At 38.7% G+C, this 18,318-nt stretch overlaps 1 protein-coding gene across 1 annotated transcript in view; it reads left to right on the top strand.

Moving 5' to 3' along the window:
• LOC122985053 (leucine-rich repeat-containing protein 4C-like) overlaps positions 1-8,162 on the top strand; it is a 41,307-nt gene extending 33,145 nt beyond the window's left edge. The window contains exon 2 of the mRNA XM_044355431.1: positions 3,256-8,162. Within this exon, the coding sequence (XP_044211366.1) occupies positions 3,283-5,178 (1,896 nt within the window). The 5' untranslated portion in view covers positions 3,256-3,282 and the 3' untranslated portion in view covers positions 5,179-8,162. The remainder of the gene's footprint in view (positions 1-3,255) is intronic.
• Positions 8,163-18,318: the final 10,156 nt, after the last annotated feature.

Here is an 18,318-nt window from a genome sequence, read left to right as displayed (position 1 = left end):
CGAGGTTAAAAACAAGACATGCAACAAACGTATGCAAATGTAATGAATCAGTAATGTGTTGAATGAATTAGCCAGATGACATTCAGTTCATCAGACAGCCTTCTTAGTGGTCACAGGCTTCTTTCTCTGTCAGGAGGCGAGACTTGCCAGATTTCATATCACTTCATATTTTACCCACTTCAATCATCAATTTCACACTGACTGAATCAACAGCAAATGTCAGTAACTGTCTAATAAACAATGTGACTTAATTTGTTTGGCCTTTTCTGAGATGCTATTTCTCCCCGCTAATATTACAATAAATTGAGATTAATAAACCTATTTTCATGCTCCTTCCATTGTTGATATTAGTTATTATAACATATTATTACCTTTAATTTAAGAATATAAACTAAAGTCCTGCTATTTGGGGATGTGGGAGGTGAAGGATTTGTGATCCCTTAGGGTATATTAAGCAGAACAGGGTTAATAACATATCAGTATAATGCTTTTGTGCCACGCATGACATTAGCTTGCTGCTGAACATGTGACTTTTTTGTCTGAGAGTGAAAGTGCAAACTGAGATGTTTATTTGTTGTCACTTGAATGCAGTAATGCCATTGTACATAAAACAGTCCAAATCTCCCCTCAGAACTCTGAGGGAAATGGTAAATATGCCGGCCAGCTAAGATGTGACTGCAAAGCATTTTTATTAATGATGCAACATTTCTTGTACATTTAATCCTCATAGATGTACTGTACTCCACTATTTGACTTGTGTGGAGCTGTGTTAACATATTTCCCTCTCATGAGACAATGAAACATCAGGTGTTACTGAATTTCTTCATTGGTAGACACTAAGTTATGCAGGTCTTTGCATCTCAGACTGTGACGCTTGCTTCCCTGGTGTGTGGGAATGTCCAAGCTAACACATTTCGCTAGTTGGTTGTAGAATGTCTCATGCTTGCAGTGCACAACACTGACATACTCTAATCATCTGATGTTGTAATTTAAGTGCTCTGAAACACTCTGCTTTATATTACAATCTCCTTGCTATGCGCACCCTGATTGAGACATATGTTACCCTTGCACTTTTCCAACAAACTCATTATAACAAATGAATCTGGCAAATCACAGTGGTGTCAGACATAATGCCAGTGGCTTCTGGTGCAGAAGCAGAAAAGTAAGGGTGGGTGTGTTTTTATGTAGCTGGCAGGATTTTAGATGTAAGCAGCAATTGCTTTCAGTGGCTCTGAATACATGCTGAGCGTGCCTGGATGAAATTAATCCAAGCAGTGTTGCACCAACAAAGAGAGGAAGGATTTTTGAAGCTTTTTTTCTGCAATATACGTGCATTCTCTTTATTTAATGAGGGATTCTGTGCTGATAAATGTGTTCAGATAAAAATTTTTATGAAGAAGGCATGTGGCCAAAGCTATAATTACATTTTTGTAGAAATGCAAACAGAGATGTTTTATTGACAGCTGATAATCTCTATCGGTGTGTTTTTCATGTCTGACATTTTCTTCTCTTAGGTGGTAGCGAAAGGTTGTTGTAATTCCAGCCAGACAAAATGAGCTCCTGCCAGTGGGAGGCCTCATTCGATCTGATTCCCCAGCAGAGGCTCGTCTCTCCACAGCCTCTCTACACTACGTGGCAGCCTGGCTGGTGCAAAACCAAGCCACATGTAGATTAATTTCTACTGATTAAGTCAGCCACTCATCCTCACCGGAGAACAATTCCACCTCAGTTAACAATTTTTACAGCTTAGAAAACACCTGTCATAATATACTCATTTCTTCTTGCTCGTGGGTTGACAAAAAGAGATGATTAACAGACAGATTGAATTGGACGAGTTGGGAAGAGACAATGAGAATACTTGAAGCTAAGGACCCAGTAGGCAAGTTTGATGTTTTTTGCAATAGGCAAGAATGCTTTGCTCTTGACAAAGGTACTAACTGCACTGAAGAATGATGTCTGCATCACTTAATAGCACGGCTTGACACAATGCTGTCACATTTCATAATTTCACAGCATATACTGTACGATAGGTTTGGAATACTGTATGTATTGATTTATTTGTAGGTTACCATCTTTGTGGGAAGAAGATAATAAAGGGTGATAGCAACACATCAGCACTGCTGTGTGGAAGTGGGAGGTACAGGCTGTACTGTATGTGTTTGAATGTCTTGGTCTATTTTTATCTTGAGCACACACAGGCATATTCCTAGACACTTTGGCTGAATGAGCTAATCTAATCTAATTTAATCTAATCTAAGATAACAGAGTAACGAGTTTCTTGTTAGACACTTGATTTGGGAGATAATAAATTCTGCTAAAGTTATGGAAGGACAATATCAGGCCTTTTCATACTCTTGAATTATACTATTTGTCAGGATTTTTAGTATGACGAGAAATTGGATTGTGATGAAAAGTAAACAGCACTGCAATGCTGTTTTAATAAAGAAATATTAATCATGAATTAATGAAAACTCATGACTTTGAAACCCCAGGAAATTAACAGATAACATGTTTCAAAAGCAATAAACAGCTAATAAAATCTTATAGTGAACAGTCGAGATTGTGAATAATAACCCTCATTTGTTTATCACTGTATAACATTAATCAGTGACTATCCGTGATATATTGTTGTGTTTTACATCAAGATATGAGATGTAGAACAATAGCACTTAGTATTTGTTTGCAAGTGTATGACAAACACAGGCACAGTGCAGGCTTGCATTCATTGAAAGAGTCTAATGCTTTGGTATCAGAGATTTGTCTTGACTTGAAACTAATGGCTCTCCGTGACATCAGTGGATTGTAATATTTCTTTTACAACTTTAATGATACAGGCTTTGTGTATTAAATAATTCCTAGCTACAGATCCAATGAATAAGGGGCTTGCAAGGAATTAACAGGTCTTGCTCAAATGGGAGACAGATGCTAAGTTTCATTTTTCATTTTTAGGTCTCCAGTGTATGGTTTCTATGAAGTCTGGAAATCTGGGACAATCCAGGGTTAGGGAGCTAACAAAAAGCTTATAATTTTCCACAGATGGGCAGTTTTGACAATTAACTGAAGCTGTCAATTCGTCTCCTGCTCTCATCCCTTCTTCATTCTTTATACAGTATATTGTACTGTATAGAGTAGTGCTGCACTTTATGATTATTTTCATTATTAATTTAATAATTATTCTGTCAATTTTGTCTATAATATATCAAATATGCCATTGACTGTAGTAATATTTTCCTTTTGTTTTTCTTTTTGTTGCAGAGAACACAAACAGCGGATGAACTATGAATGCTGAACACAATGATCTCCTCCCTCCAGCGCCAGACAATGAGAGGTCGTAGGCTGAAGGGGGCGCTGTCCAACCCCCTCTTTGTACTACTTTTGGCCCTTCAGATCCTGGTGGTGGCTGGGCTGGTTCGTGCACAGACTTGTCCTTCTGTCTGCTCATGCAGTAACCAGTTCAGCAAAGTCATATGCACCCGTCGCAGCCTACGGGACGTCCCAGATGGCATTTCCACCAACACTCGGTACCTAAACCTCCAGGACAACCTCATCCAGGTCATCAAGGTGGACAGTTTCAAACATCTGCGCCATCTGGAGATCCTGCAACTGAGCAAGAATCATATCCGCAGCATTGAAATAGGCGCCTTCAATGGGCTTGCCAGTCTCAACACCTTGGAGCTCTTTGATAATCGGCTCACAACAATCCCCAATGGAGCATTTGAGTACTTGTCCAAGCTGAAGGAATTGTGGCTTCGGAACAACCCCATCGAAAGTATACCATCTTATGCCTTCAACCGGGTCCCCTCGCTTCGAAGGCTGGATCTAGGTGAGCTCAAACGTCTCTCCTACATATCTGACGGAGCTTTCAAGGACTTGAGCAATCTGCGTTACCTGAATCTGGGAATGTGCAACCTCAAGGAGATCCCCAACATCTTACCTTTGGTTAGACTTGAAGAGCTAGAGATGTCAGGAAACCAGCTGTCTGTTATCAAGCCTAGCTCATTTACAGGATTAGTCAATCTCCAGAAGCTGTGGATGATGCATGCCCAGATCCAAACTATTGAGAGGAATTCCTTTGATGACCTGCAGTCACTGGTGGAGCTCAACCTGGCTCACAACAACCTTACCTTTCTACCACATGACCTCTTCACACCATTGCATCGCTTGGAACGGGTCCACCTCCATCACAACCCCTGGAACTGCAACTGTGATATCTTGTGGCTCAGCTGGTGGCTGAAGGAGACAGTACCTGCCAACACCAGCTGCTGTGCTCGTTGCCATAGTCCCACAGTCTTTAAAGGTCGCTACATTGGGGAATTGGACCACAGCTATTTCCAGTGTGATGTTCCTGTTATCGTGGAGCCACCCAGTGACTTGAATGTGACAGAAGGCATGGGTGCTGAGCTTAAATGTCGTACAAGCTCCTTGACATCCATCAGCTGGCTTACACCAAATGGCTCGTTGGTGACACACGGGGCTTATAAGGTGCGCTTGTCTGTACTCAATGATGGGACACTCAACTTTACTAGCGTCACAATGCAGGACACTGGGACTTACACCTGTATGGTTAGCAACACAGCAGGCAACATTTCTGCTTCTGCTGTGCTTAATGTCACTTCTGTGGAAAACAGCGGGGTGACCTATTTTACCACAGTCACCGTGGAGACCACTGACACCTTCGGGGATGATATCCAAACGCCACTGCCCCCATTTGGCTGGGTGTCATCCTCAACAACAAAAGGTACTCCTGTTTCAACACGGACCACAGAGCGGACTTATACCATTCCAGTTCTTGATGTGGAGGGAGAGGGCGCCCTCAATGGCCTGGATGAGGTGATGAAAACCACCAAGATTATCATCGGCTGCTTTGTGGCCATCACGCTTATGGCTGCTGTTCTGCTGGTTATTTTCTACAAGATGAGAAAGCAGCATAACCAGCAGGATCCTGATGGCCCTGCCTCCTCCATGGAGGTCATCACTGTTGAAGAAGAGCTTGCAGGTGTCGCTGCCATGGAGAGACACCTATCGCTGCCCCCACTGGAGCACTACAACCACTACAACACCTACAAGAGCACTTATCATCACCCTCCAATGCTCAGTACCATACACAGCTCAGCCACACAGGAACCTTTACTGATTCAAGCCTGCTCAAAAGACAATGTACAAGAGACCCAAATCTGATCTTGCATTTGACAAAATCCAGTTTCAGCAGTTTCATACTTGGAGTACAATGGACCAAAACATGAAGATAAAAGAAATCAAAATGACATTAACTTGACAGAGTTGATGTTGATAAATCAGCATTTGGCAAAGGGACGACATATGATACTTTAACAAGTGTCTTTACAAAAACAAAGATTATTTATTAAAAAGTATGTCTAGTGGCTAAATGAAGAAAAACAATTTGTGATAGCTTTTTAGCTCATTTTATTTCTATCTGTCTCTCTCTCTCTCTCTCTCTCTCTCTCTTTCTCTCTCTCTCTGTGTAATACTGCACAAGGGAAAGAATGGTTTACCTAAAGTGAATATGGAATGTATCAAATGCAACCGATGTGAAACCACCATAGAAATTGGCCTTATACTAAAATTAATGTCGTTAAAACATTAATATGTTTTTGTAAAGGGCATTGTTTTAGTATTTCTAAGCATTTATTTAGTAGTAGTTCAGCATACCTTGTCTAAATTAGAGGTCTATGCAGACATAAAATTGGTTTATTTTCATCAGCTATCACATTCTAGCTGCCACTCAGCACAAAATTAGATCTTTTAATGACAAAGCTCTTGATGATATCACAGTGAAGCCAGCATGCCTGAGGAGCAAAGCAGCCAAATGAGTAAATGTGCATTTCCCCTGTGGCTCCTAAAAACCATCCATATATCTTTCACTTTAATTAAGATTAAGTTCTCACTCCCACACTTCCCTCCACCTCTTCTTTACTACTTCTTTTCCTTCTACTCCTCCTCTCGTCTGTTTCTGATTTCTGCATCTTCCTTGTCTGCTCTCTCTCCGCTCTCTTCTCCTCAGTGTCCTCTTGCTTCTTTGATTTTCTCTCTGTCACTTAGCTCAGGCACGTTCCTCACCCCTCGCCATGTCTCATTTGTCTCGCTTTATCCGCAGGCATGTGCCGCACGACGGCAGAATATTGCTTGGGAAAATGAAGGGGAGCATAAGGCTGCAGTCTGTAGCCTCCCTGTTAACCCAGTAATGATCTACGTCCACTCAGTGTCGCGTTACCTTGCCATCACCCCAGGGTCACACAAGCTCGGGCGCTGATAGTCCATCTGTTAGTACAGATAAAGAGGCAAATGAGGCTGCTTTGTAATGTAGTGTGACCCTGTCAGACTAACGCAGACGGGGCAAACATAGTCAGTGAAGCAGCTAGGAACCTGCAACAAAATAAGGGGAGATGGGTTATAGCTCATTAATCTGTATCAGCAGTTCATTTGCAGACTAACAGAGGAAAGCTGATAACAAAACAGCATGAGACTTTTCCACTCTCCCTGTGCCTAACATCTAACAGGGGGTAGAGGCCTTTGATATTGAAGCGACCCCTGCTCAGTCTCATTTTTGTCAGAGAAAAACACACACACTTTGATGTTGCATCATTTATAGACCATCAAAACATTGTCTCTCCTGTAGTCTATTTACGCTTTGCTTTTTCATTTAGTCTTTCAAAGAGGAAGGCTTAAGGAAGGGTGAGGCAGGGATGAAAAATGAAGAACAGTGGGTGGGAGGGGTGGAAGAGACCCACAATGGTCATGAGGGGTCTTCAAACAAAGATATTGCAGATATGAAGGGAGAGGAGTGAGAAACAGATAAGAAATAAGGAGGCAAAACTAGCCATCAGACTGTCGCCATGGAAACAGTGACCTTGTACAGAAAGTAAGAAGAGGTAGATATGCCTTTCACTTTGGTCTCTGTGCAATGAGCATATTTTAATTTCCCAGTGGCGATTTCAAAAATGCGACTGATTATTGACAAAACTGGCATAATGGAATGTATATTTACAGATGGGTTTAATGGGATTTGAGCCGCACATAACATTACCTTTGCGGAGCACCGCGTGGTTTCAGTTATTTAAATGAAATAAATCACAGCATGATGTGAAAAACTGAACAATTTAACCGTCCACAGCTCTACTCGCCTTACTGATTTCCATCTCCGTGACGACAGCTACCATAGCATAGAGTACGAGCATAGTAAAGCACTGTCGCACACAAAACCATACGCCTTTGATGAGTCAGTCTCCCAAATGTATTAATTCATTTTCCACAATAATGGTGGCATGGTTAACAAAGTTGCAAAATATACATCTTAAGACTGGCGTGTCTGGTCAAGTAGAGACAGGTGAAACTGTACATGGAGCAGGAACAATTGAAACAGAAACCTATTCATTATCAGCCTTTTAATGGGCGTTTGGAATGACGAGAACAGTACCGTTAATGGTATCGTCAGTGAGTGAACCATTCTTTCCCTTTCCACTGTTTTCTTTTTCAATGCTCAATTCCTTTTCAATGCTTTTGGTGGCTTAATGATTCAATGTTGATGCTGGCTACAGTGAAAAAAAAAAGGTTGAGATTTTTATATATATATACATATATATATTTGGGAACGAAGGTTGTGAGTTATTCAGAATGAATGGAATATCTCTGTATTGGTATTTACTTGAGCAGGATGGCTTTACATGGGGAGATATTTGAGTGCCAGAATGAAATTAAGACGGACGTGCCGAATGTTGGACATGAAATACCAGCAGAGTGAGCTTGATTTTTGTGCAAAAACCTTAGCCAAGGTGATAAAATTCTTGTGTGTTATTCTGCCAACTGTCTATGTATGGGGAGGGTTACTGTATGTGGGAATATTCTCTCTCATTTTTGGAGAGAATAATCATCAAATGGTTAAATTTCTACAAAAAAAAAATATTTTCAAAAACATGATGCAAAAAAAAAAAACTTCAGATCATAATTTTACATGTGCTTCAATTGTTAAAAAAAATGAGAAAAAGCAAAACAAAAACAAGAAAAAAAACAAAAAAAACAAGAGACTGTGCTTGTAAGGAGTCCAACTAATTTCTCTGAGAATAATGTTCAATTATTGATACCTGAGATTGTAGTTCATACTGTACATGAATACAAATAAAAATTGCAATTCTTTTTTTTTCCAATCGATTTCACTGAATGTGTTATTCACAGAGACGCTGTCACCATTTCGCTGTCTTTGTCCCATTTATACATGAACACATGTATAGAAATATCCAAACAAAAAGGATTACTAAGCAGCTCACAGAATGCTGAACTGAGAAGATTGTGCTGCGAAGAAATGTACTGTAGCTTATTTTATGAGGTCAGATGAGGGAAGTGGATCTCTCCGAGAGGAAAAGGAAGTGATCTTTCTGTATTATACATGGGATGTCCTATTCTTTCATCTTATTTAAATCACCCCATCTGTCTGACAGTATTATTTGATTCAAGCAGGCAAATCTGAGAATTTCATAGCCAATAGCACAAAAGGCTGTTCCTGCTCCCTTCACTGACTCAATATGATGAACAAAGAACCTCACAGAACCTTGGAGAACATTGTCACAGTCAGAAAAATACAAGCCTGCACTACTCTCACTTGCATTTCAAATGTACTTAATGTTAAATCAATTAAACTGGATCTGCGTCGGAAATAATCATGATTTGTGTAAAAAAAAAAAAAAAAAAAAAAAAGTACAACAATTCAGTGAAGAGCCTGCTTTTCATTATGACATCCCCACTACTCAAATAGCACAAAATGGCTCACAGTCACAATTGCCTCTGGGATTGCTCCATTTCATTCACAAAGTGCTTGATGGCTGCCCAGCGAAATGTTGTGAGGCAATTGATGCAGGCTTCATTCAGACACTTATTGGTATGTATGGTCAGCCTCGAACGTCCAGTCCAACAAAGGGATCGTTAATTCATTCGCAACCGATCAATTTATCCAAGAGGTGACACATTCAGCCTCCATGAAATGATGTCGCATCTAATTCAGGAACTGAGCTGTAATCTCATTAATTTACAGACAGTTATAGTATGTGCACCGTATGTGGGAGATGTAGTATTTTCACAAGCCGTGAATCAGTGGAGCATTTGTTTTCTGTGGGGTCTGTGTGGGTTTAGAATTGTGAATGTGAATATTATTTCACATGCCTTTATTTCTCATTACATTTGACGTCAGTGTTAGCACGTCATACTCTGATCCAGAATGGCAAGTTCCAGTACTTGTGAGCACAGTCTGACAAGGAGGGAAGAAAGAGGAAGAAAGAAAAAAACAAAGAACCCAGACAGCTCCTCTGAGGCTATGTGCACTGTGCTCATATACTGCTATGAAGCGCCGGTTATCTAAAACTTGAGAATCAGCTGCAGACACTGCACAGCATCCACAAACTATATTGAGAAATAATAACACCCAGGAAAATAAACAGTATGGTCATTTTATATAATGGATATCTTGAACTGTGTCCACTAATAGGTCTGCTGTTCATAAGTCAGTAATCAAGTCTCAGAAATTGGAGGTTCCTGTCGCACATAAATGCACCTTTATACACAGCACAACAAGTGTCAGCAACACACAGAGCAGCCTGCGGTGGACTTTTTCAACCAGATAAAAGGGATACAGGAACTATTAAAGAATAGCATACAACACAAACAAAACAAGAGCTGTGTTAGTGTGGCCATGTTGCTATGGGGAATAGGTTAACGAAAAACAACAAAAAAAAAAGCTGGAATATGAAATAGCAAGTCCACTTAAGGCTCATTAAAAAGCAAGATACTGCATGATGTTTTGTACCAAGCCAAAGTCTTGACGTCACATGTGGACTAGCTGCTGTTTCACTAGCTTTTGTGACCTAGTACAATATCTCATTGAGGGTTTATTTTATCTGTCTTTTGGAAAATGTCCCAATGTCCCAGGAGTTTATCTATATACTAAGACCTAATAAATATGATAAAAATGATTTATTACAACACTTGCTGGTCAAACTTGAACCCTTACACTAAACCAAATAATTTGTTAGCATTCAAAAACCTCAAGTTTAGTGCACATATTATACATTATTATCATAGTTATTATAATATAACTGTTATAATAACTATTTCTTTTTTATTCAGGATACTCACACTTCTATCTAATGTGATCTTTCCAGTTTTTTTTCAACTGTAATCTTTGCTATCTAAAAAAAAAAAAAAGAAAGAAAATTTCAGGCCTTCCAGCCCATTTTCAATGCTCATCACTGACCTCTTCTGTTAAGGGACATTTAACCCATGTAGGTGGTGGTTTGTGGGAAACTGAGCTTGTTGAAAGCTGATAAAAAACAGAATAATTGAATGAAAAATTAGTTTTTAATTCCCATCTTTTTAAATGGGATAAACTACACAATAGACTGTTTTTTATGTTGTTGTTGTTATTGTTATTGTTTTTTTGGTATTTGCTTGATTACAATGTCAGTGTGGTTTTCTTACCTCTGGAAGAGAACCTTTAAATTCTGGTACAATTTGGCTCTCTATTCTCCGTTGAGGCAGGATTGTACATATCAGAACAATTAATTATATTATCCTTGGCTACCTGATGGTGCACCTTCACATGCTGTATATGAGCCATCAGCAACATTACTTGCTGTGCCAAAGCAGTGGTCTCATTGAAATAAAAGAGGAGGTCTGCCTTTCCTGCTGCAGTCTGTCTGTATAGAGCATATTACATATATTACAAGAACCTTATTACTGGTAATAATTATGGTGTTCAGGGGTTATTTTCATCATGGCAAAGGCCAGTTTATACTCCCAATCAATTTGCAGCATTGTTAGTGAAGGAGCTTTACTGTGTTCTTCTGGAGCACGTCAGGAGTGTGAGACCACTGTCAAACAGACTTGGTAGTATATGACAAAACAACTGCTGCATCCAGCTTCAGATCTTAATAAACACTGAAATACTGCACAACAGTTTTGAGGCAGGATTGTAAAAATAAAAGGATTGTACAAATAAACCATGACAAGGTATTGCATCTGGCGCTGTGTGTGTGCTTGAACAGCACCTTGTCAGGTTGTCAATGTCAAAGCCCCTTAAAGCAGCAAACATATTGTAGGTATGGTGCTTGAACATTGTTCTAAAGGTTCCATGACAAAGAAAGGGTGTAGCCAAGAGAGCTCTACACTAGCCTAAACATGTAAACAGCATATTTGCTGCTTCTTATTCTTTGGTTAAAAATTAGAGACATTCTATACTCTAATTTCCAGGTCTAAGTGCAAACGTCCCCTTTAAGAAAAGCTCTGTTCAGGGAGCCTAGTTCTAAGAAAAGACAGTCAGGTTAAACGGACCACCCGCAAGCTGTGAAACAGATGGTTTCCCACTTGACTGCTGTTGTCTATAATCAAGCATCTAATAACACCTGTTACACATATGAAAGGTGGACAGAGAGAGAGGAGGTGAGGTTGCCAACCAGTAGCATGCACAGCCTGAAAGGTGTGGGGAAGAATAATCCTCTAAAAGGGCAATGTCTGGACTGTGCTGGTGGCTCAGGCATGGACCATGTAACTGCATCATCTTGGTTTTAATTAGCCTTGGAAGCTTAGTTGCTTGTTGCATCCATTTTCTCTTATTATCCAATAAAGTAAAAACAAACAACAAAACAATCAAGTATGCTATAAAATGCTTAGGTGTTCTTCTTTTCACTATGGCATGTGCATGCTTTTTTATGGTAGCATGAAACATACTGACCTTACATTGGGATTCATATATATAATCCAATATGCAAAAGGAAATGTAATTAGAAGTTGATCAATCAAAATAGATTCTCTGTTTAGTGAAATAGTTTCTCTTTCCACTTTTTTAGCAACTAACCCATATACTGTGTGTTTAAGATAAGAACCAACTTAATTTGCATCCATTTCTCTGGATATTATTACTGAATTATACACAAAATATCTAGTGTTTATATTCCACATACAGCACCATTCTTTCAGTAGAAGTCAGTGTGAAACACGGTAGATAAAATTGTGTTTTCAGGCACTGATAGTTGTCTCTCAATATAGTTTGGCATCTCTCACAGTTTTGGCAGCTTTTATGCCCAAAGTAACTACAGACATTTGTCTGCACAGACTGGATAAGAGAAGGCGCCAAGTGTCTCATGATTTTATGGAGAGGAGGAAAACATCCACGTGGCCTCACTGCTCACTGTGATTGAGTGTGTGTGTGTATAAGGGAGCAGATGCTATTTTATTTAGTTTGATTAATTCGCTAGTTAATGGATAATTTATTACAATATCTGACTGAAGCATACACATTTGAAACATGCTTAGTGTTTAGTTTTTAAATTGTTCAGTTATTACTATTATTGCATCATTTACAAGTCTTGTTCAGCTGGATAGGAGCTCAGTGTTTTCTGTTAGAGGCCGAAACAAAACACGAGACCTCAGTATTGGAACCTATATGGTCTATAATGGCAGATAAACAGTGAAATAACAGTGGTCACTATGGAGCTGTGATTATGAGACACAAAGTGGCTGCATGTTGCTTTAATAGCAGCCAATCAAGCGCTAAGTTCCACCTACTGCGAGACAACCGGTGCTACAACAAATGATCCAAAAGTAGATTTGCGTGAATTGGCAGCGGCCGAGGCACGTGGTTTCCTGCCTGAAAGTGATACTACGCTGAACATGCCTGTTCAATTCATGTGGGCTGAAAATCTAAAATTTGTGTTGCAGCTCCAGACATGAGCTCTCCTTGAGAGAGAGAGAGCTTAGAAACAACATGCTGATGTCAGTCAATGTTGCCCTTTGGGTTGGAAGAAGACATCTGCTTTCCTTAATCTGTAGTAGTGTGTGTAGTTGTTACTACAAAAAGCACTAACAAGCAAAATCTGACAAGCTGAGTATCATCTGATAAAAAAATAATCATTTTATATATTTAGGACATTTCAAGTGATTCATGTCATTTCATGCACAAAGTGCATTCCAAATGAAGGAAAAGAAAGGTTACAGTTTCAACTGACTTCTGTTCCAATATTTCATATTAGATATTTTGTAACTTGCTTTCTCCATCTACATATTCATGTCTTGTTGATGTTTTTAATATTACAATATTTACTTTAGTTTATTGAATACATGACTTTAAGATTTGATTCTGAGCCATTCCTCAGCGTGTTATTTTTATATGCAAATCAACAAAACAAACAATGCATATTGTTAAATGGCATATAAAGGACAGCATAGTAATTATTTTCCTGGCTTGTATCTAAATCCGAATTGCTTCATTTTACAGAACACAAGGGAGGAAATTGACCTGACTAATTGGCGCTGACAAATTAGGAGCGACTTACACAAGACAAGACTGACAGATTCGGTGGAGGACAAACTGTAACAGGACGTCACATGCTGTGCAGACGGGTCAGACTGTCAAGTAGCCTTGCAGATTAAACATAAACACATCAAGAAGCCTACACACAGTACATTTGAGACTGGAATAAATCTCAGTGTGCTGATGTTGCAGCACTGGCATAGTTTCAAGCAGCACTGGCATAGTCATAAAAGTGCACTGTGCATCCACCGTAGGTTGACATGTGGGAAAAGCTGCATAAAGAGAGAGAGGGAGGGAGAGAGCACTATGATATAACAGCTGTGGATGTAGGTGTAGTGCTGAAACGTTTAGTTGATTCATCATTTAGGTTATTTATCAACCAGAAATGTAAAAATATCTTTTGGCATCACCTTCTCAAATGTGTCTGCTGCTTTGATCTGTTTTATATCACTGTAAACTGAACATTTTGTTATCGGTTGGAGAGAAAGAGCAATTTGAAGACATCACTTTGGGCTGTGGTAAATTGTCTGACACTATATAGACTAAATAATTACTTGATTAAGTGACAAATGAATCAATAATAAAAATAGATGTGCAGCCCCAGATAAGGGTGTACATTTGGCTACAGTGCATGTTTGGGGCTCTGGTTTTAAGAGTCTTCCACAGCCAGTAAAGGAGTGTGATGTTGCTGCAGTGGCGACTGCTGTGAGCTCAGATGCACCAGAAGTGTCTCATAATAAACAGGTGGTTACCTGCGTTGGGAGTGACGGTTGGCAGTGGCAGCAATATTCTCTGCCCTTTTCCGTGCTTTGATGAGCTGGCAGCCGGCGACGCGACTGTTCAGCCGTTCAAATGACAGGCTGCTGCTTCACTCTGGCACCTCTAATCTAAGAGCCCTAATCTAGCAGCAACACCACCAGATCCTCCCGATTGTTTATGTCATTACGACGGCAAAGCCAAAATGAATTATCGATCAGCAGTCCTTCTCTTACGTACTTGATAAATGCCAGACTGTTGGTTCAGTAAACTGTATACCAATAGTTCATATGCAAGGTTAGCAACAGAATGATAGAAACACTGACTTACAGTCTTACTGACCAGAGAGGACAGTTCAGTGTTTATATCTCTGCTGCCAACTTGTTTTTTTTAATGTACTATTCAATATTAATATTCCCAACATTATTTATGATCCGAATGACTGAGATATTAAAAATTATGGAAGGAAGTAAAGAGACAAACTACATTTCCAGATTATAGAAAGAGTAACAAGATTGTTTTTAAAAATGTACAATAGTTAAAAGTATATTGCATTCACTCCTTTTTCTGCTCTTCTGGAAGGACATCTGGCCCTGATGGCAAAAGCCCAATCATCTATACTGTATATGGATTTATGCCAGCCTCATGAAATGTCCAGTAGGGCTCTGACTCAGAGCCTCAGAATACATTCTGTCTTATAAAGGAATTAAAACATTTGAGAAATGGCCCAGCCTTGTAGAGACTTTAAAGGAAACTGTAAAATCTCCAAAATCAATTCAGAACCTGGCAGGCAGCTAGTGTTCAAACTGTAGCACAGTGGTAATATGAAACTGTGATGTGCATTCTGCACAGTATACAGCTATGCCACAGCAGTTGGGATGAAGAACAAAGGATTACAGACAAGTCAGTAAAGACAAGATGGTATAAAGCCACACTGGTATCTTTGCAGTGGTCCTGAGTTGTTAAAAAACAAATGCCAAATCAGCATTTTAGCAGGTTAATCTACTGTAGGTTCACATATTGATTTCAATTCAATTGACTTATGTTAAACTTAAACACAAACTGTGTTCTAAGGCCTAAAGAGTATTGCATTTGAACAAATTTATGGGGTAATTGGCTAAACTGGGACCTCAGTTTTTCTCACTTTTATGCCATATTAATTTTTAAAAGAAAAGTATTGATTCATATATCTTCTGCCATCTTTTACACTATATATTATTGCCATAAACAAGTCAAGAACAGATGGATTTTGAAGCTATGGTGGTATAATGCTGCATGATAACGTTATAAGACTTCTATGGCCAGTGCTCAGAGTAACATAATACTCAGTACTGTAACACAATCATGTTTAGATTTTTGTAATCACATTACAGTTACTGCATTAAAAGTGTCCTTCCCTGCACTACACATACAATTCCAGCAGAATTACTCCATGGTGCAACTTATATCAGGTATCCCATTCACTGACTATTGAATATTGTTTTTACGTAAACATTAATATTCTAATGCAGGCATGAGCTGTTGCCTAGCAACAGTTGCTGTAAGTGGAAGAAGACAGACAAGTGGTGGGAGGAAAGACGTTGAGCAGAGTTTTTTTTTAAAAAATAGTGAAGGAATCCTTCGAATATCAAATAATGTGTACAGTTTTAGTAACAATATTTAGCAACAGATGACAGACTGGGGGCAAAATCCCACGGGATATTATTAGGGTTGAACACAAAGGAAAATGGTTTAACATATTTTATTTTGAACAAAAAAAAAACAAAAATGACATTATTAACAACAAATTAAAAGAAAAACAATGTGTGCCAAAATCAACATGGATCATTTTGACCTCTTTTACAAAGATTTTGGGTGATGACATAAACAAACTCACATTGCAAGTGACAAAAATTGCTAAGGGCAACGATAAGGGCACCAGGTATGTTTAAAGATCCCCTTCAGGCATGTTTTAAGATGTATATGAAATAGTATAATTTGTGTCTAATATGGTTTCTCCACCAAAAAAAGTTCATTTATCTGGATAAGATCCTTAAAATGGCATCTACTGCTTCTCCCCCATTAACCATTCCAGAAGCTATAAATATGCAAATATATTTCATTTCAAAAGTTCAATTGTTGGACACATGAATACTTCACTGAAGAGTATATTCTCAGTGTGTGTTCACGGGAGGCTTCAAGTTTTCATATTACACTTATATAAGTTGAATTCTGGACCAGGACTGGCTCCAAACTAGCTGTCACAAATCATGCTCCCAGGTGCATGCCTTAAACTCAGATTTTATTTGAGCGCAGAGAAACTTTCCCCCTTCAGCAGATGAAAACATCCTTCTAGTGTCAAACTCTGCATATAAGTCATTGTGCTCAGTGAAGCTCAAACTACCCAACTGTAGCAACAATAAGCAAAACACATTTTTGAGTGAAGGGGGAGTTTAAGGAATACATAGATCATCAATAAATAAAATGTTTTTTCTTGATTTCATGATTAAGGCTCAAAGAGCTTATTTACATATATCATTAAGTTATTTGCTTGTAGCCGACATTTCCATTTTATTCCCTGTACTTACTTAAATGTGGCTAACTCGAGTAAATAATATTTTAATAAACTTTAAGCTTATGCAATGAGTAATTTAAGTCCTTTACAATTTAAAGAAAATTGCTAATTGATTAGATTTTCAGAGAGCTTACTACACATAGTGTACACAAACACTACATTGCAAATACTCTGTCAATAATTTAAATGGGGTAATGTCTACCCTGTAGATGTTTTCTTCCTCTGACAGCTCCATGCTTTTAAAGTATTTTGAATGATGCTGCTCTTATCAAAGAGGACATACATCACCGGGGATATGGGCTGAGGATTTGTAGCGATATCACCTTAACTGATTGGTTTAATTACATACTTTTTTTTTTTTACAGTCCACTTACATCCTTGGAAAAAACATGCTTTAAAGTATGCTGACATTAAATAAAATGGAACATGCCACTCAGGATATACCCTATGCTACTACTGTAAATCCATATGTACTGATACCAAAATAATCCTTTCAGAGCAAGAGAGAAAAGCAGCATGAGTGCACAGGAGAGCCAGAGTGAGGGAAGAGGAAAGTGGGATCAGAACTCAGTGTTCACCTCCAGAATTGGGAGTAAGCACTTTCCTTGTGCTAAATTCTGGAGTCCCGCCAAGCTCTAACCAAAGACCTCATCACCTACTGAAAGGATTACATGCCTTGACATTTTGACATTTGTATACATACAAATTACATCTCCCTTTCTTTTCTTAGTAATTTTTTTTTTTTTTTCTGCCACATGCACATGCAAACCTGAGCTTCAGTATGATCACCTTGAGAAAAACTATACTGCAATGCATTTGTGGGCCTCCTCTTACATTTTGGAAAAGCCTGGACATTAAATGTTATTAGAATTATTATTATATTAGTAGTTTTCTTAGAATCCACACACTTAGTGGTATCAGCTTAAAGGCTGATGTGCTCCTTTTTTATTATCTCTGGGAGGATCAATTGTCTTCAGCTACATTTATTTTCCTGTTTGTTTGTTTGCATTGTCTATTGATGAAATATGGTGGAAAGTTAGGCCTTGGGCCAGACAAAAAGATATTACTTTTTGATGTGGATCGTGCAACCATGCAATCATTAATAAAGCCCTTTACATTTTGACTCATAACTCCTGAACCATGAAGTGCACAAACAAACGAAATTCATTCTGTCTATAACAATTTTCTACCATTTTGCACTTTTTGCAAAACTGATTTCTCAAGATTTCTCCTATAAATGTCCAATTTTCACCAAATTGAGCACATAATATATTTGGTGAGACCGGAAAAGGGGTTTTATTTTTTTAATATCACATCGCATTAACTTAATTGGTTGTTAAATTCTTGTGGGCACATTGTGCAAATGCAAAGAAAATTAGACACATATGCATATTAACTCTGAGTGAGCCTGAAAATGTAATGTAAATTTTCTGTCGGTGGTGAAACGTTAACATGCATAACCAGACTTCACAGCCATTTTCCCCCATTTAGGTAAGAACATTTCCATGTGAAATTAAGTGACGCATCATTCGGCTCACACACACTGCCAACAACTGAGAAACTATTTTCAGTAATAATCCATCACTTAAAGGTGTCCTTACATTTAGTGTGTATCCTTGCATTTCAAAATGCATTTCCTTCCTCATATAGCCTTTGGAAAGCAGATTTTTCTTAGAAGTTTGAACCCCACCTTGTT

This window comes from Thunnus albacares, chromosome 1 (assembly GCF_914725855.1).
Source record: "Thunnus albacares chromosome 1, fThuAlb1.1, whole genome shotgun sequence".
NCBI classification, from domain to species: domain Eukaryota; kingdom Metazoa; phylum Chordata; class Actinopteri; order Scombriformes; family Scombridae; genus Thunnus; species Thunnus albacares.
This window is presented reverse-complemented; position numbering and strand designations above follow the sequence as displayed.